The sequence below is a fragment of the Squalius cephalus genome (assembly GCF_949319135.1).
Source record: "Squalius cephalus genome assembly, chromosome: 1".
In the NCBI taxonomy this organism is placed as follows: domain Eukaryota; kingdom Metazoa; phylum Chordata; class Actinopteri; order Cypriniformes; family Leuciscidae; genus Squalius; species Squalius cephalus.
The window spans coordinates 3,626,944-3,650,159 of record NC_137122.1 but is presented as its reverse complement, the minus strand read 5'-3'; the positions used below and the strand labels follow the sequence as shown (position 1 = coordinate 3,650,159).

The following is a 23,216-nucleotide window of genomic DNA, read 5'->3' as shown; positions in this document are numbered from 1 at the left end:
TTCATGGGTTTATCCTGGATGACCATGTCTACGTGATGACGTCACGTGTGATATTTACCAAACTCTCCTTGTGCGGTACCACTCACGATCAAGCACTGCACAGCTGGACGGCGGTGCAGATTTGCAGTTGATAAGAATTCAAGTATAGTTTTGTTTTTTAAAATGACCAATGGTTTTGGTTCAGAAGACTTCTTTGATGACTGGAGTCGTGTGGATGGATCTTTGATTGACTGAGGGTAAGTACATTATCAGCAAATATTCATTTTTAGGTGAACTATTCCTTTAAGTCGTTTTAACTAACATAACTTTATTTTTATTTTTTTATAACAATGCATGTTTGTACAACATTAAAGGGATGGTTTGGAGTAAAATTAACCTAGGGTCCTTTGCACCATGACCTCGAGCCCAACACCCCCCAGAAGCTTTTTTTCCCTTGGTCGAACATTATTAAAATTAGAGCTTATTTAGGGATATCAGCCGGATGGTTTAGTGCAGGCACTAATGGATCCATGGTTGTATCTGGTAAATTACCGCACTAATAATGCCCAGAATGGTACCAAACTTCTACAGTAGTACAAATAGGTTCTGTACTCATAAAACGAGGCATTGGAAAGTTTGTAAGTACATCAGGAGTTTATTTAAATAACACTTGCCTGACGGCTAATGCTACCGCTAACCCAGACGTCGATGTCACTTCCGGGATTTGGGAAAAGCCTGTAAAAGTCCTGCAGAAAGCGATGCAGAAGGATGCCGTGTAACAGCACCCAGTTCCAGGAATGCACTAATATTTTGTTGGTAGTACCAGTTTATAACAATTATTAGTTAACACTAAGTTGTTAACAGTTCGGAAAAAATAATAATTTGTCGTTACACTACATCCTTATGATCGCTTTCTGCAGGACTTTTACGTGCTTTTCTCAACTCAGTGCAGTGACGTCGACGTCTGGGTTAGCGGTAGCATGAGCCGTCAGCCAAGACTCAAAAAAGGTAATTTCTTTTCCACTGAAGAAAGAAAGACATGAACATCTTGGATGGCATTGGGGTGAGTAAATTATCAGGACATTTTCATTTTGAGGTGAGCTAATCCTTTAACACCAGCATCTGATCTGTTTCTGACATTTTATGAACATGATTCTGTTATCAGAGGCGACTGTGTCCAACTAATGTCCATATTACAGAAATATACAGTTCAAGATAACACACATCATGCAGTTAGCTAACATGTATTAGTTTAAACGTGTAGCTGCTGTTCATAACATTAAGCAAGAGTAATCATGTGCATTTGATCTGATATAACAGTATAAGGGTAGGAGATGCAGTATATTAATGCTAGGCTAAAAAGATGCGTCCTTAATCTAAATTTAAACTGGGAGAGTGAGTCTCGGACATTATCAGAGACACTATTCCAGAGTTTAGGAGCCAAATGTGAAAACCTCTTCCTTAGATATTCTAGGTACTACCAGAAACCCAGAGTTTTGTGACCTTAATAGACAAAACTATAACATATTTAATGTCACCATATTCTTTTGCAGTACTCTCACATGACTACTAGGTTCCTTGTACATGTACAGTATTTGCCATTAAAAAAACATTAACTTTTGACTATTTCACAGATGGTTTCAATAAATCAATGAACAAAAATCATTAGTTAGTTTAACGAGTTAGCTCAAAGGGGAAATATTAATAATAACTCACAACTTGTTATGATTAATTATTAATATTTGGGTCAGGTAATTGGATTAACTTGATGAAGCTAAATTAATATTCCAATCAATTAATCAGTTCCAGTGAACTCTTTTGATTATTCATTAATTCTAAGAGAAGCGTATCTTTCATGGCCACCGAAAAATCATTATTTCTTAGCATGTACAGCGCTTAGAGCATGTAACAAGATCAAGATCATAAAATGGACTTTGTTGCAAGCAGAGAATTAGATCCAAATACGTATTGTGCACAAGTTTTAAGTTAATCACAAACATAACTAATCTCAACATACATACATACATACATACATATATACATGCATAGGTAAAATGGTGAGTGATAGAATGGAACCGGAAGCAGGAAATGGAACTATGGAAAAGATCCATTTCACTATGAAAGGAACCATCAGCTTATCATTTTCAGAGCACCTCATTAAATGTACCTTTGCAGTGGAAACAATTCGTGAAGTTCTTGGAAAGGCATGTTGATGGTTGGGTGAGTGTCAAACTCCCCGACAGACATCAACCTGAATAAGCAACAGTAGAGGCCAGAAGAGAAGAGAGAGCGGGTCACTGTGGATTTGTCTCTAATAAAGCCTGAGTAAGGCCCCACCTCTCCAGGTTTGCTTGACCACTGAGAAGGGTGGAATTTCCAGGTGGGAAAATTCCTCTGTGGTTGATTTATAAGTCTTTGTTCTAAGCGTGCTCATTTGCATGTGCAGCTGGATTGGTTTCTGATGAAGAAACTAAGAAAGATTCTTGTAATACTAATATGTTGCGCAGCTATCGGCATATCATGTACACAATCATTACGATCATCAAAGTACCAATTTATAGAGACCAAACATGGTATCGTTGAGGTTACGTTGACTGTTGGTTCTATCATAAAATACATAGTATCAAAAAATAATAGAATTAAAAACTCTACACAAGACAGTAAATCATTCACACAATTTTCTGAGAAGCATGTTCAATTATAGATCAGATTAATGCAGCAAAGTCTGTTTTAAAGTCTGTTTCTGTCTTCTCTGTCTTGACCACGTGGCCACATTTTTAACAGCAATAAAACCAACTTATCTGATCGTGGTCATGGTAACTTCTTGCCCTTGTTGGGGGGATGGGACCACAGATCCCAGAGTGAGTTTTAAATATCATTTGTTAAACTATAACAAATACTTGTCTGATTTGTCTCAGTCGTTACATTAGTGCTAATTTGTCTGAGCATTACTGAACCTCTCACTGAATCACACACATCTTCTGTCTTACTAGTTTATGTGTTGCTCTGATTGCAAGTCTTGCTGCCTTTCTACGACTGATTCCTCTACTCTCAGCCTCCTTTATGGCACTCTCTTCCTCTTCACAGGTCACTGTTATCTTCCCAAATATTGTGTCAGCAGCTGTTATGTCAGGAAAAAGACCATGTATCATTGCTTCAGTTAAAGACTCCTTAGCTTCATGTCGTGACTCTTCTACTAAACTCCAGTATGTTTTCTGCCATTCTGTTTGAGGAACCTCTTCATGCTCCTGTTTGTACAGCTTCACTTTCTCATCTAACTTCTGCTTCTGAATCTCCTGAATGTGTTTCTCTGTTTCCTCAAACACATCATTGGTGAAGTGTGTTCCTCCATTCTCTTCTACCATCTTCTCTATTTTACTGATCAGATCTCTGAACTGTGGGAAACTGGCAGACTTATTATCTAAACAGAAGAACCGGTTTCCACAACTCTCTACAAGTTCTTTAAGATCTGGATTACTATCCTGTAGAAACTGCTCTATGGTTTTGTTTTCCTCTAACTGATCTTTGTGAGTAAAGAGGATTAAAGCGTATTTTTCCATCTGTTCTCCAAACACTTCTTTGAGCTGCTGTATTGTGTTTTTCTCCTCCTCAGTGAATCGATCCACTTTAATCACGATAATAAAAGCATTTGGTCCTGGAGAAGCGTATGTAATGCATTTCACTATTTCAGTTTTAACCTCTTCATTATTGAGTTCAGTATCATAAAGTCCAGGAGTGTCGATCACTGAGATCTTTTTACCAAACCTCACTATAGTTTCTGCCCGACACTGTTTCGTCACAGAGTCTGAACCAGATATAGATTTAAACAGGTTTCTGCCGATGATGGTGTTTCCAGTGGCACTTTTCCCAGATCCAGTTTTTCCCAGCAGAACCAGTCTGATCTGGTCTTTCCTTTCAGGAATCTGATGCTCATCTTCAGCTGTTGAACTTTCTCCTGAAACTACAACACAACAATCACATCAATGTGCAATTTAATTAAATACAACCTTCTCTATCAGCTCTTCTCTTTTAAGATCAGTGATATTTACATTACAGGCATTAGCAGATGTTTCTCAAAGGGGTCATGAACTGCATTTTTTAAGTTGTTTTATAATGGGTGCACTTAGGCCCCGATCACACCTAATGGGTTTTTTTTGCAGTGAGAGGCGCCTTTTTTCAATTGTTTTCTTATGGCAGTGAGCGTTCTGTGCGCTGTTTATGCGCCTCAGGCGCATCACGCAAGCCCGACATCATCGCGTTTTTTCCACTGTCCAATCGAATGAATGGAGAGGCGGGCCTTCTGTTGTAGTGATGAAAGCTACAGTTGCTTTGAACGCTGAGAGCTGCGTTAGTGTCACGATCACACACAGGAAAAGGTAAGATCCAAGTGCAGTATTTATTGGGTAATCCGAAAACGTAAACCAGTCCAGGCAAGGGTCAAAGCCATAAGAGCAATCCAAAACAAGAACCAAAACAAGAAAAGCAGCAAGATAGAACTTGGGAAGTGACATGACATATAACAAGGACTCTGTGACAAATACTGAAACAAACAGGGTATATACAGTATACACACAGATACTAACAAGGTGACGGGAAACAGCTGTGTACAATGATCAATGATTAGACAGAACAGAATGATGGGAAATGTAGTGCATGAGAGAATGACACCGTGGGGGACAAGGACCTCTAGTGGTTACCCAGGGAAACACAAACCAGACACTGTGACATAACCCCCCCTCTAAGGAGCGGCTACCAGATGCTCCAAGACACACAAAAAAAACAAAACAAGAGTCCAGGAGGGAGGTGGAACGGTGGAGGATCAGGTGGAGGGATGTGGCGCCAGGTCCATGGAGGGGAACAGGAACTGGGGGTGATGGCTTAGCCGGCGGCCAGGGCGGAACAGATAGTCCATCGGGTGGCCAGGGCAAAGCAGACGACCCATCGGGCGGCCAGGGCGGAGACTTTCCCTCAGGCGACCAGGGCGGAGCAGACAGTTCATCGGGCAGCCAGGGCGGAGCAGATAGTCCATCGGGCGGCCACGGCGGAGACTTCTCCTCAGGCGGCCAGGGCGGAGCAGACAGTTCATCGGGCAGCCAGGGCGGAGCAGACAGTCCATCGGGCGGCCAGGGCAGAGACGACCCCTCGGGTGGCCACGGTGGAGACGACCCCTCGGGTGGCCACGGAACAGGAACAGGCTCAGGAACAGACACAGACACCGGCTCAGGAACAGGAACAGACACCGACACCGGCTCAGGAACAGACACAGACACCGGCTCAGGAACAGACACAGACACCTGCTCAGGAACAGAAACCGGCTCAGGAACAGACACTGGCTCAGGAACAGACACCGGCTCTGGAACAGGAACAGACACCGGCTCAGGAACAGACACCGGCTCAGGAACAGACAAAGGCTCGGCGGCGGCCATCTTGTCTGGAAACACCAGCTCGGGCACAGGAACAGACACCGGCTCAGTCTCAGGAACAGACACCGGCTTGGCGGCGGCTCGGGCTCAGGAACAGACACCGGCTCAGGCTCAGAAACAGACACCGGCTCAGGCTCAGGAACAGACACCGGCTTGGCGGCGGCCATCTTGTCCGGAGACACATGCTCGACGGCGGCCATCTAGTCCAGAGACACAGGCTCAGCGGCGGCCATCCTGTCCGGAGACACAGGCTCGGCAGACCTGACCTGAACAGTCTCTTGATCGGCAGACGTGACCTGAACAGTCTCTGGATCGGCAGACGTGACCTGAACAGTCTCTGGATCGGCAGGTTGCATCGGTGGAACCGGTAGGGTGAGACACTGGGATGGCGCCGGCAGGGCGAGGCCCTGGGCAAGCAGCTTGGGGACGGCCTCTGGGACGACAGCGGGCTGCACGGGGACGACCTCCGGGACATTAGGGAGACGGGAAGTCTTCCTCCTCCTCCGCCGTGTCCGCAAGCGAGTGGATGCTGCTCCCTGATACGAGCACATAAGGCAAAACAATCAAATAAGGTAATGCAAGGCTCCTCCTCTTCGGCTCGAAAAATCCCCCTCTGCTGCTTCCTCTCTCTCTCGGTGGCTGGGGAAGAGACATGAAAACCCATACCGCTAGATCTATGCATGACGGAGTCCTTCTGTCACGATCACACAAAGGAAAAGGTAAGATCCAAGTGCAGTATTTATTGGGTAATCCGAAAACCTAAACCAGTCCAGGCAAGGGTCAAAGCCATAAGAGCAATCCAAAACAAGAACCAAAACAAGAAAAGCAGCAAGACAGAACTTGGGAAGTGACATGACATATAACAAGGACTCCGTGACAAACACTGAAACAAACAGGGTATATATATACACACAGATACTAACAAGATGACGGGAAACAGCTGTGTGCAATGATCAATGATTAGACAGAACAGAATGATGGGAAATGAATAATGAGAGAATGACACCGTGGGGGACAAGGACCTCTAGTGGTTACCCAGGGAAACACAAACCAGACACTGTGACAGTTAGCTGCTGTTAGCTGGTGCTCTCGCAGGTTACCAGGACTTCACGAACCGTAACTACCACAATGTTAACAGAAAGTAAATAAAGTTAATAAAAAGCTGATTTGACATTTACTTGACTGACAGGACAGCTGTTTCGGTGGTTGCCTAGCAACATAAAAAACGCAGTGCACTGCTCGTTCTGTGTGATTGGCGCAGTGCTGTGCGCCTCGCGTTTTCGAACCTGAAAAACGCATTTGGTGTGATCGGAGCTTTATAATGCTAGTATAATTCAGTGTTGGGAAAGTTCACTTTCTACATGAACTATTTCAAAGTTCAGTTCACAAATTTTAAAATGAACTAGTTCAGTTCATAGTACATACTTCAAAATTTTGAACTAAGTTCACAGTTCCAAAAATGAACTAGTTCATTGTTCTTTTTTTCCATATGTTGCTGCAAGCTATTTTTGAAAATTATTGCCACAGCCCATATAGAACCATAGACAGCAATTATTTGATCAGTTTTAACACTGAAGCTATGCGTCAGATTTTATCTTCATATCCAATTTTGAATCCTTATCCAACCAAGGTTTACATTAGCATTGAGGGGACAACATTTCCCCATTGTTGCTTTGAAGCTTTGTTGCTGTCCATTCAGTCCACACTGCAGCTTTCACCCCTACAGTATATTCTCAAAAACATGAGGAAAAAGTGCTGCTTGAATAGTCTTTTTTAATGAGGATTTATTAAAAGAAAAACAGGACAGTAGTCCTTAAGGTGCAAATGTTTTTCAATTTGAATAATTCTCCATTTCAAATTCCATTTCAGGACATACTAAAAAGTATGGAAGCCCGTTTCCGCCACATTGAGTAAAAAAATAAAGATTCTTTAAGTCATAATAATGAGAAACTTTCTCATAATAATGACTTAACATCTCGTAATAATGAGAAACTTTCTCGTAATAATGACTTAACATCTCGTAATAATGAGAAACTTTCTCATAATAATGACATAACATCTCGTAATAATGAGAAACTTTCTCATAATAATGACTTAACATGTCGTAATAATGAGAAACTTTCTCGTAATAATGAGAAACTTTCTCGTAATAATGAGAAACTTTCTCGTAATAATGACTTAACATCTCGTAATAATGAGAAACTTTCTCATAATTATGACTTAACATCTCGTAATAATGAGAAACTTTCTCGTAATTATGACTTAACATCTCGTAATAATGAGAAACTTTCTCATAATAATGACTTAACATCTCGTAATAATGAGAAACTTTCTCATAATAATGACTTAACATCTCGTAATAATGAGAAACTTTCTCGTAATAATGAGAAACTTTCTTGTAATAATGACTTATTTTCTCGCACTTCTACGCATGCGCAAAGCAGCGGAGCAGAAGGGCGTGCCACACTAGTGACATCCGCTGGTCAAAGCCGTGTAAATGCATCACAGCAAACTTGGCACGCTCTGCAGTGAATAACATTAAAGATAAATGATCAGTATATGAGACAGGCTTCCATACTAGATAGTCTTTTATTCATTTGTAATCATTTGTATTTTTGTGTATGAACAAGCAGCAACACAAGGGTGATCCATGGATTTCAAATAGACGGAGGAATGATAAGACAGCACACCTTTCCAAATCTGTTTAAGAACACTTCATCTGGAAATCTGTGTAAGGGTCCGTTCATACAGAACGCGCTTTTTCATTGCTTTTCTAGTCATACGCGCACTAGACGGACGTTGCGCTCGCTCTTCTGCAGCAATCTTGCGCATGACACGGCGTTCTAAATTGAAAAGAAGTTCAGCTTTTAAAAACACGTCTCGACCTTGCGTTTTCCCCCATTCCACTGCCCACTTATGTTTAAATGTCCCCAAAGTCATAAACATAAAGGTGATTTCTGTATTGATATCTTCCAGATGAACCTGCACATCAAATATCCTAGCATCTGCAAAATACGTTATATAAACACACATATGTGTTACACTTAAACTTGACGAATAAATGTAATATTCCAACTTTAATCTGATAGTTTTGTAACTTCATGTAACAATTTCCATCGGTGTGCACAAGCAGGCGTCCTTCGTTACCATGGTAACCGTCCTGCGTCTGCATTCCACTTTCACACCTTATTGTGCGCATGGAAAAGTATGGAAGATATAGGCCTACTGATGATGTTATTTAATGATACTACAGATTGCACTTAGTAGATCAAACTGACTTTAATGAAAACAACTGTTTTGCAGAGCGTGCCAAGTTTGCTGTGATGCATTTACACGGCTTTGACCAGCGGATGTCGCTAGTGTGGCACGCCCTTCTGCTCCGCTGCTTTGCGCATGCGTAGAAGTGCGAGAAAATAAGTCATTATTACGAGAAAGTTTCTCATTATTATGAGATGTTAAGTCATTATTACGAGAAAGTTTCTCATTATTACGAGATGTTTAGTCATTATTACGAGAAAGTTTCTCATTATTACGAGATGTTAAGTCATTATTTCGAGAAAGTTTCTCATTATTACGAGATGTTAAGTCATTATTACGAGAAAGTTTCTCATTATTACGAGATGTTAAGTCATTATTTCGAGAAAGTTTCTCATTATTACGAGATGTTAAGTCATTATTTCGAGAAAGTTTCTCATTATTACGAGATGTTAAGTCATTATTAAATTAAGTTTCTCATTATCACGAGATGTTAAGTCATTATTAAATTAAGTTTCTCATTATCACGAGATGTTTAAGTTATAATTACGAGAAAGTTTCTCATTATTATGAGATGTTAAGTCATTATTATGAGAAAGTTTCTCATTATTATGACTTAAAGAATCTTTTTTTTTTACTCAACGTGGCGGAAACGGGCTTCCATAAAAAAGGAATACTGGAATCCTGGAAAAATATACCAGGCAGCGGTAAGTAAATATAAGTGCAGATTTTCTTTTTGAAAGCCGGTGGGCAAAGTTTGCACAGATATGTATTTTTCCCATCCTCACCGACCTTGACATAAAACTCGTTTAAATGATCATACGACGCCTCCTTGCTGCTTTGCTGCGATGTCGCCTACATGCTGCTTTTTGTTTTGATTACGCATGTGGCGGCGCGACACTGGTGGCTGTGTTGCCAGATCGGGTGTTTTTTCCACTACATATTAAGGCCTGTTTACGGTGTGGTTTAGCTGGGTTTTCGCCTGGAAGGCTTTACAGAAATCTGGCATCCTATTGAACGAAGTTAAACTGAGAGAGCATCCCGTTCACAGGCACCAGAATGAACGAGTTCACAGTAACATTCATCAGGCAGTAATACAGTACGTTCAGTTTACGTTTGGCCAAAATATGAACGAGTTCATGAACTATCGTTCAATGAACGCATTCAGGCACAACAGTGGTATAATTTTTATATTAAAAATGGTCATAATTTAGAAATAACTTTTTTTTTTTTTTTTCTACCCTGATTTTAGCCTCTGATTTGAACGCTCTGTTTGAAGGGGCGTGTCTGTGTGAGACTTCAGTGTAAACTGCTGTGATTGGCTGCTGTGAGACTTCAGTGTAAACTGTATAAATCCTTAAATGGCCTAGGACCTCAATACATTGCAGATATGCTCACTGAATATAAACCCAACAGATCACTCAGATCACTAAGATCATATCAGCTAGAAATACCTAGAGTTCACTCTAAGCATGGCGAGTCCGCTTTTAGCTATTATGCCAGCCGCAGCTGGAACCAGCTTCCAGAGGAGATCAGATGTGCTCCTACTGTAGTCACATTCAAATCCAGACTCAAAACACATCTGTTTAACTATGCATTTACTGAATGAGCACTGTGCCGCTGTTTGTCCGACTGTTTGTACTGTACTGTATTTTATTTTATTTTTCTAAACTGTTTTAATTATTCTAATTTCTTTTTATTATTTTAATTTCTTCTATGTAAAGCACTTTGAATTGCCATTGTGTATGAAATGTGCTATATAAATAAACTTGCCTTGCCTAAACACCAACTGCTGTGATTGGCTGCTGTGAGACTTCCGTGTAAACTGCTGTGATTGGCTGCTATGAGACTTCAGTGTAAACGCCCACTGCTGTGATTGGCTGCTATGAGACTTCAGTGTAAACTGCTGTGATTGGCTGCTATGAGACTTCAGTGTAAACGCCCACTGCTGTGATTGGCTGCTATGAGACTTCAGTGTAAACGCCCACTGCTGTGATTGGCTGCTGTGAGACTTCAGTTTAAACACCAACTGCTGTGATTGGCTGCTGTGAGACTTAAGTTTAAACGCCCACTGCTGTGATTGGCTGCTGTGAGACTTCAGTGTAAACTGCTGTGATTGGCTGCTATGAGACTTCAGTGTAAACGCCCACTGCTGTGATTGGCTGCTATGAGACTTCAGTGTAAACGCCCACTGCTGTGATTGGCTGCTATGAGACTTCAGTGTAAACGCCCACTGCTGTGATTGGCTGCTGTGAGACTTCAGTGTAAACGCCCACTACTGTGATTGGCTGCTGTGAGACTTCAGTGTAAACGCCCACTACTGTGAATGGCTGCTGTGAGACTTCAGCGTAAACGCCCACTGCTGTGATTGGCTGCTGTGAGACTTCAGTGTAAACGCCCACTACTGTGAATGGCTGCTGTGAGACTTCAGTGTAAACGCCCACTGCTGTGATTGGCTGCTGTGAGACTTCAGTGTAAACGCCCACTGCTGTGATTGGCTGCTGTGAGACTTCAGTGTAAACACCCACTGCTGTGATTGGCTGCTGTGAGACTTCAGTGTAAACGTCCACTGCTGTGATTGGCTGCTGTGAGACTTCAGTGTAAACGCCCACTGCTGTGATTGGCTGCTATGAGACTTCAGTGTAAACGCCCACTGCTGTGATTGGCTGCTGTGAGACTTCAGTGTAAACGCCCACTGCTGTGATTGGCTGCTATGAGACTTCAGTGTAAACGCCCACTGCTGTGATTGGCTGCTGTGAGACTTCAGTGTAAACGCCCACTGCTGTGATTGGCTGCTATGAAACTTCAGTGTAAACGCCCACTGCTGTGATTGGCTGCTATGAGACTTCAGTGTAAACGCCCACTGCTGTGATTGGCTGCTATGAGACTTCAGTGTAAACGCCCACTGGTGTAATTGGATAACTTTGCATATGAAATCCTCCCAAAACAATTTAATTTTCCATGACCCCTTTAACTAATAAGGGCCCAACAAACATTGTTTCCTTACATTTAATGAGTAGGTTGGCTTAACCCAGGGGTGTCAAACTGAGGGCCAAAGAACTGTTACTGAATATCTAAAACCAATTTTGCTACTCATTATATTCATTATATTCATATTCAAATACAGCAAATTCAGACTATTATTGTTTTTATTAAAGCTGAAGTCAGCAAGATTTTTTTGATCATATTCACTGAAACTGACACTATGCTCTGACAGAACAACATAAATCAGCCGGTTTTAGAAAAACCCTGCGCTTCTACCTCCACCTGAAGCCTGTTATTTGTTTTGCAAAAATCCACCATTCCCGGTTCTTCTGGTCTAATCAGCGAAGGGCTGTGTGAAATCTGACTGTCAATCACAGTTCATGCATGCCACAGATCCCCTCTCGCGCACGTTACAATATCACATACACACGCCTGAAGTTCGCAGCTGTGTTGGATTGTACGAAGCGTGATGTGGAGAGAAAATCTACTAACAAGCTTCCAATTCCTCGGTTAACAACCAGAGCTAGGAGGTCCAAAACAACCAAGGAAAAGAAAATGATGCTTCGATGCTAAAGAGACGGGCACATTCACAGAGAATCTGGTGCACACGCACTGACGAGCACCAACTCGATGGGAGGGTACTCTGTGGTAGTGGGGGAGGGGCATGAGAGTTGTAAACATTCAACATTTTTGGCTAAGTCCCCTCAATCTGCCAGACTTGCCGACTGCAGCTTTAAGAATGTGCCGCTCTAAAAGCATTAGGTATTATAGGTATACTATAGAACATAAGCTGCATTCACGTCACTTGTAACTATTACTGTAATTACAAGATGACAACACGTGAGGTTCTACTTGGAGCTGTTCACATTCTCAGACTCAGCATTACACTACCGTTCAAAAGTTTGGGGTCAGTAAGATTTTTAATGTTTTTAAAGACTAAAGAAGTCTCTTCTGCTCACCAAGGCTGCATTTATTTGATTAAAAATACAAACAAAAATATATAGTAAAGTGTAATTTATTCCTGTGCTCAAATCTGAATTTTCAGCATCATTACTCCAGTCTTCAATGTCACATGATCCTTCAGAAATCACTCTAATATGAGGATTTGATGCTCAAGAAACATTTATGATTATTATCAATGTTGAAAACAGTTATTTACAATTTTTTTTCAAAATCTTTAATGAATAGAAAGTTCAAAAGAACAGCATTTATTTAAAATAGAATATTTTCTAACATTATAAATGTCTTTACTGTAACTTTTGATCAGTTTAACTCATCCTTGATGAATAAAAGTACTTACTGACCCCAAACTTTTGAACAGTAGTGTTTAATGTTACAAAAGCTTTAGATTTGCTGTTCTTTTGAACTTTCTATTCATCATAGCATCATGAAATATAAATGTAAATAACTGTTTTCAACACTGATAATAATCATAAATGTTTCTTGAGCATCAAATCATCATATTAGAGTGATTTCTGAAGGATCATGTGACACTGAAGACTGGAGTAATGATGCTGAAAATTCAGCTTTGATCACAGGAATAAATTACACTTTACTATATATTCACATAGAAAACAGATGTTTTACATTGGAATAATATTTCACAATATTACTGTTTTTGTTTGTATTTTTAATCAAATAAATGCAGCCTTGGTGAGCAGAAGAGACTTCTTTTAAAAACATTAAAAATCTTACTGACCCCAAACTTTTGAACGGTAGTGTATATGTTTCTATATTAAAGCCAAAATGAATCAGTGTAATTTGAGTAACCAGTAGCTAAAACTACATTTCTTCATTTGATTTCCTGAAATTACAGTCACAGATTTTTTTCATAATAATATAATACTTTATAATAAAACTTTAGACTTTTGTGGCCTGTGCTACAAAACTTTAAGCCTCTGCAGAACCAGTGCTATGTGCAAAAACCAGTTCACGTATACAGCCCTGTGTGGCCAGACTCATCATGAGTTATTGAAATAATTCACACCAACGGAACAACTTACAATTGATATCAATCTCCTTGCTGTCACTCCTCTTCATCTCTTCCATGATATATTTCCCACCGTTCTCCTTCATCATTCCTTCAATCTTCTGCAGTAGTTCTCGTTTCTGACCGTCAGTTTCTCTCTTGTTATTGAAATAGTGAAAGTTTCCTCCACATTCAGTCACCAGTCGCTGGAGATCCTCATGATCTTGGTGTTGAAGATGTTCTTCAATGGTCTGATCCAGATCCTCCAGTTCATCTCCATGTGTGAACAGAATCATGATGTACTTCTGAACTTCAGGACCTAATAAACCTTTAATATAATCCAGGATCTCCTCCTCGTTTTCCACAGGGTCCTCTAGAGGAATGGTGAGCAGAACTGCACTGAGTCCTGATGAACATCCAGAGACCAGCTGATCCTTCATCTTCTCCAGCTTCTCTTTATTCAGATCTGGATCCAGTAGATCTGGACAATCAATCACACACACCTGCTTCTCTCCGATCTGAGTTTCTTCCTCACACACTTCAGCTTCATGTTTCTTCTTCTGTTTGTGGATTTTAAACCTCTTTTTTCCTAGTATAGTGTTTCCTGATGAGCTTTTCCCAGAGCCGTTTCTCCCCATCAGAAGAATCCGGATCACTGGATCATCTGAACTAGCTGACATCTCTGAAAGAGACAGATAATATGGAGTATGACTATAAATATAATGTCAAGTGTATTGTCAATATATGATATTTTATGGCCCAAAATGACAAAAATCGCTGCTGCTTTTGTCAAAACATTGTGCCTTTTTTTTTGCACTGAAAACCCACAAATAATCATGATTTACCTATGTAATTAGTATTAATGTGTCACAGAGTCAGTCTCATCCTCAGCACCAGACATCTCTGCTTCACCCACTCGTTCCCAATCCCCAGATTTCTGATAAGCAACACCTGCACCAGCTCATCAAGGACTCACCATATAAACAGTCACTTCTCAGTTCAGCTTTGTCTGGTCTTGTTGTTCCTACCCAAATTATTCACCCAACTACCTACCTGTCACAGTCCCATCTTTAATCCTCTTCAGTCTTCAGCCATCCAGTAGCAAACAATGATCATGTGAACAACAGTTGTAATATTTGTAGGTGCAGACAAATGTAAACTTATCATTTAACTCAGTCACTCATCTGCTTAAATCACTTGTTTCCTGCTCTTACCTGGAATAAACAACCTTTGTGGAAGTTACCTTTGTGTTGCACTCTTCTTTTTGGATTCAAGCGATGTCAGTAATCCACCGCTGGATCCATTTGCTGAACTGGTTCAAGCACTCCATTAATCATTCCAACCACCCGTCACCACTTTTTCACCCACTGCATCTGACAGTCCCATGGCCCAACCAGTGACCTACTCAGACGAGGCGGAGGAATGCAGCGGGTTTCTGTTGCAATGCTCGCTATCCTTCGAGATGCAGCCCCAACTCTTCCACAATGAACGAGCAAAAATTGCGTATATCATTTCCCTGCTAACAGGACAGGTTTTACAGTGGGCAAAATTCATCTGGGACGTGAATAGCTGACGGCTTTCACCACCCACATCAAAGAAGTCTTCGGTCAAACTGCAAGTTCACTCTCTGTGCATGATCAACTCTACCGTTTATGTTAAGGGAGATCCAGTTGATCATGCACAGAGAATGAACTTGCAGATGGATCTAGCGTTGGATTACTGACATCGGTTGAGTCCATTCCACAATGCATTGTTGGTGGATCCCGACTATGAACTTCAATTTGTTACACTAGCTGACGACAGCCGTTGGAACAAAACCGCTTTGATCACAGCCTACTGTGAAGGTCTTAATTCCAGCAACCGTCAACAGATCGCTATCTAAGATGTCATAGGATTTGAGAGTTTTATTCAACGTTCCATCGGGATCTCCAAGTGACTCACTGCCTGAACGCTCGATCAGCCCACTCTGCATCCTCCTTTCCCTCACCATCTGTTGCCCCTCTAGCACCTAAACCCATGCAAATCGATATCTTCCACCTGTCGCATGCAGAGTGTCAACGAAGGATCCTTAAGGTGATGATACACAGGGCAACTTTTTGGGCAGTGTTGCTGGGCAATGTTGCCGTCAACGGGCAACCAGATGAGACACAGGGCCCACGACCAATCTAAATTATCCAGATAGAAATTTATTGCCCATTTTCAATGGGAAAGTGCCCAAGCAACAATTGCTCGGCTAGATTGCCCAGCAACATTGCTCAAAAAGTTGCCCTGTGTATCATCACCTTTAGGGCAGAAGGGCATCTCTTACCAGCGTGTCTAGTTCGACCACCATGTCCACAGCTGCCTCCTTCTATTACTCCCTTAACAATAACTGATGTCATAGTAATGACTCCCCGCCATTCTGTTTCAGTGAAACCCCTTATTGACTCTAGATCGGCAGACAACTTCATCTCCCTTGACCTAGTGGTAAAATTCATCAGTGGAGTGAATATTGTTTTGAGAACTGCTTAAAGCCTGTCCAGAAATTATTTGTCAAACAATGCATCAACAGAAGACACTCTTCTTGAAAAACTATTGCTGTCAACTCCACCACCATTGAGAGTCCAGACATTTCCAATCACCAGGAGATCCCCCTCGAGTACCGGGAGTTCCAGGATGTTTTCAGCAAGCAGCAAGAGACCAAGTTACCACTTCACCGGCCATGGTACTGAGCCATCGACCTGATGCCAGGGGCGATCTTACCCAAGGGTAAAGTATATCCGTTGTCCATCCTGGAACAGAAGGCCTTAGAGGAGTACATCGAGGAGGCTCATGAGCAAGAAATCATCTGTCCATCAACTTCCCCTGTAGCTTCGAGCTTCTTCTTCATGGGAAAGAAGGACGGAGGCTTGTGGCCCTGCATTCATTACCACACCTCAACTCACAGACCATTAAGTACCGTTACCCTCTTCCTCTGGTCCCAGCAGCCCTGTAGCAATTACGTGAAGCTCACATCTTCACCAAGTTGGACCTGCAGAGCGCATATAACCACATCCAGATACGTGAGGGTGGAGAATGGGAAAACCGCCTTTGACACACCATCTGGCCACTATGAATACGTTGTGATGCCATACGGGCTGTTCTGGGAGTTCCTCCACCACTTCTCCACGTCTACACATTGACAACATACTAATCCACTCCTGGAACCTGGCTGAACATTGCCATCACGTGATGGAGGTACTTCAAAAACTTCCTGAGTACCATCTATACCTGCAGCAAGAAGTGAAGTGCGAGTTACACCATGACACCATTCACTTCCTCGACTTTTTCATCAGCAAGCGTGGTATACAAATGGACCAGAGGAAGGTACAAGCAATTAAGAACTGGCCACAACCATCATCTGTCAAAGACCTTCAGTGCTTCCTGGGATTTTCAAACTTCTATAAGAGATTTATAGCCAACTTTTGAAAGATCAGTTCCCCACTCACATCACTGTTTCGCATCGGGCCAAAGTTTTGTTCCTGGAATCTCGATACCACCAATGCCTTCAATCAGTTGAAAGAAGCCTTTTGCACAGCTCCTACCTGCACACACCGCAATCCAGAAATCCCCTTCGTCATATTAAACTGGCTTTGGAGGGATGGAGACACTGGCTGAAGAGAGCGAAACATCAGTTTGAGGTAATCAAAGACCACCGGAATCTAAAGAAGAGCTGTGACACCCCAATACCATCAGGGACAGAAGGTCTGGCTCTCCACCAGGGGCATCAAGCTTCGACTGCCCCGTTGCAAGCTGAGTCCCCGCTGTGTTGGTCCTTTCACCTTCCAGAGGCAGATCAATGAAGTCACCTACAGGTTAGACCTTCCTCCTCACTACCGCATCTCACCTTCATTCCATGTATCACTACTCAAACCATTCACTAACCCTCTGGTTCCTTCTTCCACAGGGTTTGGTGCTGATGACGTACCTCCTCCTCCTCCAGTGGATGCAGATGAAGAACACATCTATGAAAGGGCGGCCGCCTGGAATACCTTGTTGATTGAAGGGTTACGGCTCAGAGGAAAGGTATTGGGTCACCCGTGATAACATTCTGGACCCATCACAGTTAATCGAGTTCCACACCAACCATCTCAACCATCCAGCACCAAGAGGAAGCACTGTCTCCGTCGTTATCCACCGTGGTAATTCGGGAGCTGCCCGTGGAGAGGGAATGTTGTCACATCCTCAGTCAGTCACATATTGCCACATCCTCAGTCAGTCAGTCAGTCACATCCTTAGCACCAGACATCTCTGCTCCACCCACTCGTTCCCAATCACCAGAATTCTGATCAGCAACACCTGCACCAGGTGTCTGGTCTTCTTGTTCCTACCAAATCAAATCAAAATTTATTTATAAAGCACATTAAAAAAGTGCTGTACAATTTCAAAGGAATTACATAAACACAATAAAATACAAAGAATGAAATAATAAAATAAAACAAGAGAAAGAGATAAAATAATATAAATGCATCTAATCCCAACAAATAGTCCTTACAAAGTAGCAAAGGCTGCAGCTGAGAAAGCGCGATCTCCTTTGCCTTTTAAGCGTGACCGAGGAATTTCAAGGAGCAGTTGGTCTTGGGATTTCAGAGATCTAAGTTTATAAGCTCAGAAATATATTTTGGTGCCAGTCCATGTAGGGCTTTAAAAGTATTCAGAAGCACCTTGTTCTAACTTTATCCTAAATTGAACTGGTAGCCAGTGTAAAGTGGCCAGAATAGGGGATATATGATCCCTCTTTCTTGTGTTTGTCAGCAACCTTGCTGCCGCATTTTGTACCCGCTGAAAACGTGACACTGAAGACTGGTTTACGCCCAGCAAAGCATTGCAGTTATCAAGATGTGAAGAAATAAAAGCATGGATTACTTCCTCCAGATCACTGTAAGATAAGACAGATTTGAGTTTAGCAATATTTCAGTTGAAAGAAACAATTCTTCACAACTGAATTGATTTGTATGTCAAACTTTAAATCTGTGTCAAACATAAAACCCAAGTTTTTAACATAAGGGTGCTCATTGGATGACAAAGGGCCTATAGTTATTGCTATATTTTTTGCACCGCTACTAGGGCCAAATACTGTATAATAATTTCTGTCTTTTTCTCATTTAACTGAAGAAAGTTATTATTTATCCAGCATTTTACATCTTTTAGACATTCAAAAAATGATTTAACACAGATATAATTTCAAGAATTTATAGGTAAATACATCTGTGTGTCATCAGCATAAAATGTGCTCACATATTTCACATGATGTGAAATACTATGTTTTTAAAAAATAAAACCAAGAGGAAGTATATATAACGAAAATAACACTGGTCCCAGAATGGAACTTTGAGGGACCCCACAGGTGATAGAAGCCATTGATGACGCAAAGTTTCCCATTTTAACAGAAAAGGTTCTAGAGGCAAACCAACTCAGGGCAGTTCCTTAGATGCCCATGTGCTGCCTTAAATGTTCAGTTAGGGTGGTGTGGTCAGTCGTATCAAATGCTGGGCTAAGATCCAGCAGGACTAAGGCTACATTGCTACCAAAGTCATTTTTTAATAAAAGGTCATTAGATACCCTGAGAAGAACTAATTCTGTTCTATGACCTGATCTAAAACCAGATTAAAATTTATCAAAAACCTGTTACACAAAAGTGTAACAATCGTGTATTATACGAGAATAGTCAATAAAATGAATAAAATAAACACATAATGATAAAAAAATAACTAAGAGCCATAAAGCAACCAGAGTGACCACATCCCGACAGGCAGAGTCCTGCACGGGTCCGATTTTGTAAATCCGCACCCGCTCGTACCCGCAGTGCTTAAAGCCGCATCCGACCCGTTTTCCGACAACAGCACTAATTAAAATCCGCACCCGACCGACCCCTTTAAAATAGAACCTACCACCCGACCCGCAACCGAAATAAAATCAGTTTAGCCAATCACATTATAGACACACTTACAAAAATGTGTATTGCCAGATCATACAGAAGTTATTACACAGCAATTAACACAAGGACAACTTCAGCCGGAGCTGTCAAAAGGCGTGGCATGGCGTGGCTAACATGGCTAACCTAACCACAAAACTGAGTAGCCTTATAACATTTTACCAATCGAACAGACGCGGCTACAACACTATAGGCTATGCCACGCAATTTCAACTAGCCTACATCTGACAATTTTGGGTTCAAACACGCCCTGCACACCACACATACTTAAAGGGGTCATATAATGCCATTTTTGTACAAGCTAATATGATTCTTTAGGGTCTAAATTAAAAGTTTGTAATATACTTTAATTAAAAATTCTCATTAGTATTGTAAGAAAACACTTATTTTACCTGGTCAAAAACAGCTCTGTTTTCAGCACGCCGTTTGAGTGCATGTGTCTTTAAATGATAATGAGCTTTGCTCACCCCGCCCCTCTGTTCTGTGTGCACACCATTTGTAACACAATAACACAATAACCATAACACGTTGTTCATTTTAAACGTGGGATTATGAATTATATTGAGAAAGTCGTACATAGAAACATGCAGTGTACCCTGAGTGTAAACCTTAGCCGCATTCATCATGAAGCGTGCAGCAAGCGATTTGCAAAGATTAATATAAAGATTGATATAAAGGTTAATAAAACGTTACACTCACTTGTTCTTCTGGAGGTGCGTCAGGAACACGAATAGTTTGTACTGATCCTTTTTTTCAGGAGCAGCTTCTTAGCAAATCCAGCTTTATACTGACCCTCGTTTGTAAAGCAGTCTGGTGTGTGAAATGATTCGCGCAAACATGAAAGCATTGACGTTGATCGTGGGGAATATTCCCTTCGAAAACAAACTCAGCCACTGCGTCTTCAGCGGTTCGGGTTTAGGAACATCAGAATGACTGCTGTGTTCCTTATTACACCCAAGAACAGAACACCACAATCGCTTAGACGCCATTTTATGATGGTTGTGTACAGGCACTGCCAACACACAGTTCAGTACAATCAACTTGTAAAAGTGCATGTACCATTATATGACCCCTTTAACAATGTTAAATTTGAAAAATACTGATCGACAGAACTGCTAGGTTTGTTACCACAGCTATCTGCGTGCTTCCTCAGCAATGAAGTTCCACAGATAACTCCGAATTTCTCCCACACTGGACTTATTGTCGACAACTTTAACATCTCCACTAGCTATTCTTTTCTTCAACTCCTCAGCATTCATCTTGACGACTGCAAGCAGATCGCGCGCGCGGTTATGATGAATTTTTAAAACTGAAAGTAGGTATAGAGATCCTGGGAGGAGGTGGGCACAAATAAACTGATGTGGATTTTAAATTATTTTATCAACTTGAAATACAGGCATATTTTTGTAGATGTGTTCCTAAAAATATGCATATATTTTTACGTTTGCATATGATTGTTTTAAACCCGTGTTTAGACCCGTGTTTTCCCCGTGTCCAACCCGATCCACACCCGTATCCGACACAGTTGGATAATTTTCACCCGTTTGAGCAAAATTTGCGGGTCACCCATCGGGTACCCGAACCCGTGCAGGACTCTACCGACAGGTAGCCAGGCGCCATCTTAATCCATCTTGCTCCTATCTGAACTTCTCATCCGACTACCTACCTGTTCCCTTACCTGTTACGATCCCATCTTTAATACTCTTCAGTCTCCAGCCATCCTGTTTACAACTGTCTGCACCAACAAATATTAGACTGTTGTTAATCGATTAGTGTTTGCTACTTATCATTAAACTCAGTCACTCATCTGCTTACATCGCTTGTTTCCTGCTCTTACCTGGAATAAACAACCTTTGTGGAAGTTACCGTGTGAGTATCTTAACCTGTGTATATAATTACTGGAACCACACATTGAAAACTATGTGCTTATATAAATATTCTGGTGAAATCATTGTGAGGACTAGCAAATATTTGGCCTTATATTTATTACATTAAGTAATATATATCCGGTACAACAGGGTAAAAGGCGCCTTTGATTTTATTTTCCTCTAAACCACTAGATGCACATCTATCACATTTCATAAACATCTGCTTGTCAAGATGCATGTGCAAATTCAGCTGATCCTTGACGCGGGCAGCAGCACAAATTTGATTCTGCGATACTTTAATCAAATATTTTATGTTTTTTCAAATGTTGAAGAATCGATAAAATTATTGACTGTATTTTGAGACATACAGTATCAACCTCACATTTGGAACAGCTTGTTTACATTTATGGCATTGATTTTGTTACAGGTTTAGAGTAAAACATGTTTTTGAAAATATATATTTAATACAAAACTTTTGGCAATATAGTGTAGGTCTTGTTAATGATTTTCCGTTTTGTTCAAGGTAATTAAAGCAACAGTTATCCAATAAAGGAAGAATATGGAAAAGTATGGTATTTGGGGTAAAAGGCACAATAATTAACATGATAATAAACAGCTGCTGACTTTACCATTTGTTGACATGACATGGCTAGATTCAGATGTCATTTTTTAAATATATGATATTAATCATATAATATAATACAATATACTTTATTACTACTGCAATTCTATATTAAATAATTATGGGAACTTTTAGAATGCTTACTTTTTAAAATAATTTTGTTTCTGTATTTTTTTTTAATTAACATTTTAATGACAGTATATTTATTTAAATAAATCAAAATAAACATAAAATAGTTCAAACTTTGCTTAAATTGTTATTGTTTTGAACAAGTATTACCTTAGACATTATTAAAAACATTATTTTGGCTAAAGTATTTGTATCAATACTGTCTTTTGCACAAAGTAAAATACCCCCCTCACCACCTCATACATAATACGATTTTTAAACTAAATAAACCACTTTTATGTTTTATTTTCACACAAAACCTGTTGCGCCATCAATGTTCAATAAAAATCATGCACTTTGGGGGGAGCGAAAAGCTATTTCTTTCTTAAGGTGTGCTTTGCCCTTTGGACCTATATAAGTTTAACACTTGTCATCAAACAAGTCTAAAATTAAAAACTTTCTGGCGCATTTTGGATTGCTCATGCCCGAAAAAAAATTGATGATTTTGAGAAATCAGTTGGAAATATTAAATTAGGAGCTCGGTTAATTTGCGTTGATAAATCCTGGATTGACTCTCTTACCAGGAGGAGTTTCAGGCACCGTCGCCATCTTTACTGTATCAGACCGCAGAAAGATCACAGCGCAGGAAAATACTTCCTGAAACAACAACAAATACATTCAAAACATAAAACAATTAGATATATGTTTGTTTATAATCTCAATATAATGTTTAATGACTTATCAATAAATCAGCACGTCTGTATAAAACTCGTTGCAGGACATGTAAACTCACCAGGAGTCGAGCTGCTGTTTGTCCAAGTTTGTCTCGATTTTCTTTCACTTTCGTTTGCGCGTCATCTTCCCCAGCTCGCAGTTATGGGCGTGCTGATAGATTAATAATGCTGGGACTTCCAGTGCGTGTAGCCTATTACTCTTAAATCACACAAAATATATTCTGAGGAATGTCTCAAGTGATTTGTGCTCACACAGGGAAAGTTCAATGTTGTGTGCACAGAAGAAACTCACAGAACGGCATGAGGGCGAGGACGATTCC

The 23,216-nt window shown here is 40.8% G+C and overlaps 1 protein-coding gene across 2 annotated transcripts; it reads right to left on the bottom strand.

The window, feature by feature from the left end:
* Nucleotides 1-611: 611 nt before the first annotated feature.
* Nucleotides 612-23,008, bottom strand: LOC307156039 (GTPase IMAP family member 8-like). 2 transcript variants are annotated; one of them, XM_079867220.1, is made up of 4 exons: nucleotides 22,956-23,008; nucleotides 22,744-22,819; nucleotides 13,646-14,293; nucleotides 612-3,940 (listed from the first exon to the last, which is right to left on the bottom strand). In XM_079867220.1, the coding sequence occupies exons 2-4, from the start codon at nucleotides 22,769-22,771 to the stop codon at nucleotides 2,940-2,942; spliced, it is 1,677 nt and encodes a 558-aa protein (XP_079723346.1). In that variant the 5' UTR covers nucleotides 22,772-22,819; nucleotides 22,956-23,008; the 3' UTR covers nucleotides 612-2,939. The 2 variants fall into 2 exon arrangements, with proteins under 2 accessions (XP_079723346.1, XP_079723347.1); XM_079867221.1 differs by having other exon boundaries at nucleotides 618-3,940; nucleotides 22,744-22,815; nucleotides 22,956-23,007.
* Nucleotides 23,009-23,216: the final 208 nt, after the last annotated feature.

What these genes read in the sequence shown, in the direction of transcription:
- LOC307156039 (XM_079867220.1), bottom strand. Translation starts at nt 22,771, where the DNA reads ATGGCGACGGTGCCTGAAACTCCTCCTG. An exon ending in GGTGCCTGAAACTCCTCCTG is followed by an intron (nt 14,294 to 22,743) that starts GTAAGAGAGTCA and finishes TGTCTCTTTCAG; the next exon opens with AGATGTCAGCTAGTTCAGAT. An exon ending in CAAGGAGATTGATATCAATT is followed by an intron (nt 3,941 to 13,645) that starts GTAAGTTGTTCC and finishes GTTGTGTTGTAG; the next exon opens with TTTCAGGAGAAAGTTCAACA.